Source organism: Mandrillus leucophaeus, unplaced genomic scaffold (assembly GCF_000951045.1).
Source record: "Mandrillus leucophaeus isolate KB7577 unplaced genomic scaffold, Mleu.le_1.0 Scaffold1158, whole genome shotgun sequence".
NCBI classification, from domain to species: domain Eukaryota; kingdom Metazoa; phylum Chordata; class Mammalia; order Primates; family Cercopithecidae; genus Mandrillus; species Mandrillus leucophaeus.
In genome coordinates, this window is record NW_012099854.1 from 302095 (window position 1) to 306672 (window position 4578).

At 41.5% G+C, this 4578-nt stretch overlaps 1 protein-coding gene across 2 annotated transcripts in view; it reads right to left on the reverse strand.

The window, feature by feature from the left end:
* The window catches only part of TAF13 (TAF13 RNA polymerase II, TATA box binding protein (TBP)-associated factor, 18kDa), an 11597-nt gene that overhangs the window by 5158 nt on the left and 1861 nt on the right, over window positions 1-4578 (reverse strand). Inside the window, exon 2 of one of the 2 annotated variants that reach the window (XM_011998512.1) lies at window positions 3667-3745. The exons of the other annotated variant lie outside the window; for it this stretch is intronic. Within the exon in view, the coding sequence (XP_011853902.1) occupies window positions 3667-3745 (79 nt within the window). The remainder of the gene's footprint in view (window positions 1-3666; window positions 3746-4578) is intronic. 2 annotated transcript variants of the gene reach the window in all.

A 4578-nucleotide genomic window follows, 5' to 3' on the forward strand; every position in this document is an offset into this window, starting at 1 on the left:
TACTTGTAGAATACTTCTAAAGGAAGAAATGAGTAAATTAAGAATAATTCCTCTATTTAGAAGAAGTAAAAACTAGTAGAAGTACAAAGAGAAGAAAGTAGGCCAGGCCTACAGAAGAAAAGGGTGACTTGGAAACCAGCTTGAGATAGACATGTCCCTAGGGTTTACAATGGCAAGAGACTTTAGGTCCAGAAACAGGAGGAAAAAAACAAACACAGGAGCCAATAGTTCTTATCTTTCTGTTTTGGATTCCGTACTTTTTTGCCTTTTTTTTAAAAAAAGATAATTTTAGATTTACAGCTGAGTTGCAAAAATAGTACACAGTTCCCATATGCCCTATATTCAGCTTCCCCTTATGTTAACATGTTATACAACCATAGGGAGTCATCAAAGCTAAGAAATTGACATCGGTACAAGTACAGACTTTATTCAGATTTTACGAGTTTTTCCACCAATGTCCTTTTTGTTTCAGGTTCCCATACCATTTAGTTGTCATGTCTCCTTAGTTCCCTCTATTCTCTGACAGTTCCTCGACTTTTTCATCTTTCAAAACCTTGACACCTTTTTTTTAAATGAAACCATTGTTTACAAAAAACCTTGACACTTTTGAAGAATATTGGTCAGTTATCTTGTAGACTATCCCTCAATTTGGGTTTCTTTGATGTTTCCTCGTTAGATTGAAGTTTGACATTACCAGGAAGAACACCAAGGTGATGTGTCCTCTTAATGCATCATATCAGGGGTATATAATGTCAATATACTGTATATTATTAGTGATGTTTTGATCACTTGGTTAACATGGTGTCTTCCAGAATTCTCCATTGTAAGTTTACTGTTTTTGTTTAAATATTTCGAGGAAGATACTTTGTCACTAACATTTTGATGGGCAGAATTCACCAGACAGAAAATATATTTCACTGGAAAAGGGAAACTTATTCTATGGGAAGTATGTAAACTGTATTTGGCTAAAGGGTCTATAAAGGCATAAACAAATGCCAGATAATGCTTTGAAATTCTATAGGCCTATTGCAACCTCTGCCTCCCAGGTTCCAGTGACTCTCCAGCCTCAGCCTCACAAGTAGCTGGAATTTTTTTTTTTTTTGAGAGGCAGTCTTGCTCTGTCACCCAGGCTGGAGCACAGCGTGCCATCTTGGCTCACTGCAACCTCTGCCTCCTGGATGCAAGCAATTCTCCTGCCTCAGCCTCCCAAGTAGGTGGAGCTACAGGCATGTGCCACCATGTCCAGCTAATTTTTTGTATTTTTAGCAGGGACGGGGTTTCGCTGTGTTAGCCAGGATGGTCTCGATATCCTGACCTCATGATCCACCCACCTCAGCCTCCCAAAGTGCTGGGATTACAGGCATGAGCTACCGTGTCCGGCCCTCGAGTAGCGGAGTTATAGGCACGCATCACCACACCCAGTTAAATTTGTATTTTTATTAGAGATGGGGTTTTGCCATGTTGGCCAGACTGGTCTTGAACTCCCGACCTCAAGTGATCCTCCCACCTTGGCCTCCCAAAGTGCTGGGATTACTGGCATGAGCCACTGTACCTAGTCTCCTGCAAATTTTTTTTTTTTAAGGTTCAGGAAACAGATCTTTCGTCAGTAACCTCTATGAATATTCAGTTAAGATAAGGAGAAGCCTGAAGATTCCAAATTCCTGTCATCACAAACTAATCTCACTGGAAAAAAGGTCTTTGCTAACAACCAACTGAACATCACTCTGGGATGCTCTGGTACAAGGATCCCATTCTTATGCTGATATAATAAGTAAAACCACATAATGGTATAAGGAGCATCAGAGAAATGAAATAAGAAATGGTCAGCTTTAGTGAGGAAACGAAATATGGAAAAGGATTTGGATGGTTAAAAAATAAGAGTGTCTGGCTGGGTGTGGTGGCTCATGCCTGTAACCCCAGCAGTTTGGGAGGCTGAGGCAGGAGGATCACTTGAGGGTAGGAGTTTGAGACCAGCCTGGCCAACATGGTGTAACTAGTCTCTACTGAAAATACAAAAATTAGCTGGGTATGGCTGGTCATGGTGGCTCGGGCCTGTAATCCCAGTACTTTGGGAGGCCAAGTTAGGCAGATCATCTGGGTCATGAGTTTGAGACCACCCTGGCTAACATGGGGAAACCCGTTTCTACTAAAAATACAAAAAATTAGCCGGGGCATGGTGGCAAGACAGGGTCTCACTCTTCTATCACTGGGGCTAGAGTACAGTGGCACGATCACAGCTCACTGCAACCTTTAACTCCTGGGCACAAGTGATCCTCCCACCTCAGCCTCCTGAATAGCTGGGGCTATAGGTACACGCCACCATGCCCAGTTAATTGCAAAAAAAAAAAAAGATATACTGACCCTGTAGTTTCAAGGGCATTTGGGAACTGCTCACATATAACCCCGCCTAAATAAACCATATTTATAAATCTGTGTTGCCTCATCTCTCAATACTTAGATATAACTTTACATAAAGGACCCAGGACTGGGAGATGGAGAGCACATTGTCATGCTGTGTTCCAGGGCTTGGCCTGTACCATCAGTAGTAGCAGCAGCTCTCCCTTCCTCTTGTTGCCAAAAAGGGTCAAAAGAATCTACTGAGGGGGTAGGATGCAGAATCAATACATTATAATCTCCATGTCATTATTTATTTTGTTTATTTATTTATTTATTTTGGACACAGGGTCTGGTTCCGTCACCAAGGCTGGAGTGCAGTGGCGCAATCTGGGTTCACTGCAACCTCCACCTCCTGGGCTCAAGCCATCCTCTCACCTCAGCCTCCAGAGTAGCTGGAACTACAGGGGCGTGCCACCATGCCCTGCTAATTTTTGTATTTTTTGTAGAGAGAGGGTTTCACTATGTCGCCCAGACTGGTCTTGACCTCCTGGGCTCAAGCGATCTGCTTGCCTTGACCTCCCAAAGTGCTGGGATTACAGGCGTGAGCCACTGCATCTAGCCTCCATGTCACTCTAATGTCTTACACTATTCACCACCTTCTTTTTTTTTTGAGACAGAGTCTTGCTGTGTTACCCAGGCTGGAGTGCAGTGGCATAATCTTGGCTCACTGCAACTTCTCCCTCCTGAGTTCAAGCGAGCACGTCTGGCTAATTTTTGTATTTTTAGTAGAGACGGGGTTTCATCACATTGGCCAGGTTGGTCTCAAACTCCTGACCTCCAGTGATCCACCTGCCTCAGCCTCCCAAAGTGCTCGGATTACAGGCGTGAGCCACTACACCCAGCTGTTCACCATCTTCTTACTTTGTTCATAGCCTTAGTCCAAAGCCCAAGCCCTAACTCACTTGCTACTCTCCCTCAACACCTGTTGCAGGATCCATTAGTATCTGTGGCTTACAGTCAAAGAAGCCTCTGTTTCTACTGCTGCAAAGGCAAGAGGAAAACTAATGGAGGTATGTTCTTCTGCCCTAAATTAAAACACGAACTACATTTGCTCACTTAAAAAGCAATTTATACACAGACACACATACACGCACATATAATTGGGGTTAGGATTGGTACTATCTGATTCAAAAGTTAAACAGAATTTGATAGGCTAGTCTGAGAATATTGTCACTACAGGGAAACATTCAAAGCAATAAATGTACTTTGAAAGGATATGTCCAAAAGTTTTCATCATCTATAACAAAATCATTGTCAAATACTACTTACATTCTTTAGAAAAAAGCCTCTTTCTTTTACCCTGTCCACCTTCTGCACCTCCTCCAATTTCTTCATTTTCTTCCTCAAACTAGAAAATGTATATATAGAAATGTCAAATAATTGCCTTGCATTTGATATTTTAATAATAACAATGTTTTTTCCTTTTCAACAGATAGGCCAGAAAGCCTAAAGGAAGCAGAAAAAAAAAACAACAAAAAAAAAACACACACACAAAACCTTAGCACGGAAGGAGCCTAGGTATCGAGTACAATTTCCAACTCATCCAAAAATGGCTTCTACAATGTTCCTAACAAATAATCCTACTGCTTCTACGTGTAAGAGTTACAATGACCATAGGTTTTATTTTTAAACAACTAAGGTGGCCTATTGCTACTGTTAAACAGTTGATACTGAATCAAAGTCTACCTTTGTAGACTTTCAATTAAGCAAAACTAATATTTACTAAGCATTTGCTTATACAGTGCTAAAAACGTTCCTTAAGTAAGCCCGTAACCCTATTTTGTAACAAGAAAACTGATTGTCAAAGTTAAATAACTTGCTTAGAGAGAATGGAGATTTTGAAATCCAGGCTGTCTGACTTTCAATGCATTCTTTTCCCATTACTTCACAGTAAGTACAGTTTTGTTAACAATTGAACTGTTGGTTCATAGTGAGCGCTAATAGATGTTAGTTTTGACCTCTGATGATTCTGTACGTGTTTCAGTGTCTGGCAAATACAGACCAAAATCAAGGGGAAAGGGGTCACAAAACCTACTCTTCCTTCATGTCCTTCCCCACTTTCTAAAATGATCAATCCTTAGGGAGTGAAGTCCCCGAATTCTGTCGGCTGAATTGACTAAGGCAAGCAGATCCGATCCTGAACTCTGCCTCCGCTACTGAGCCCGAAGGAGTGAAGAAAAG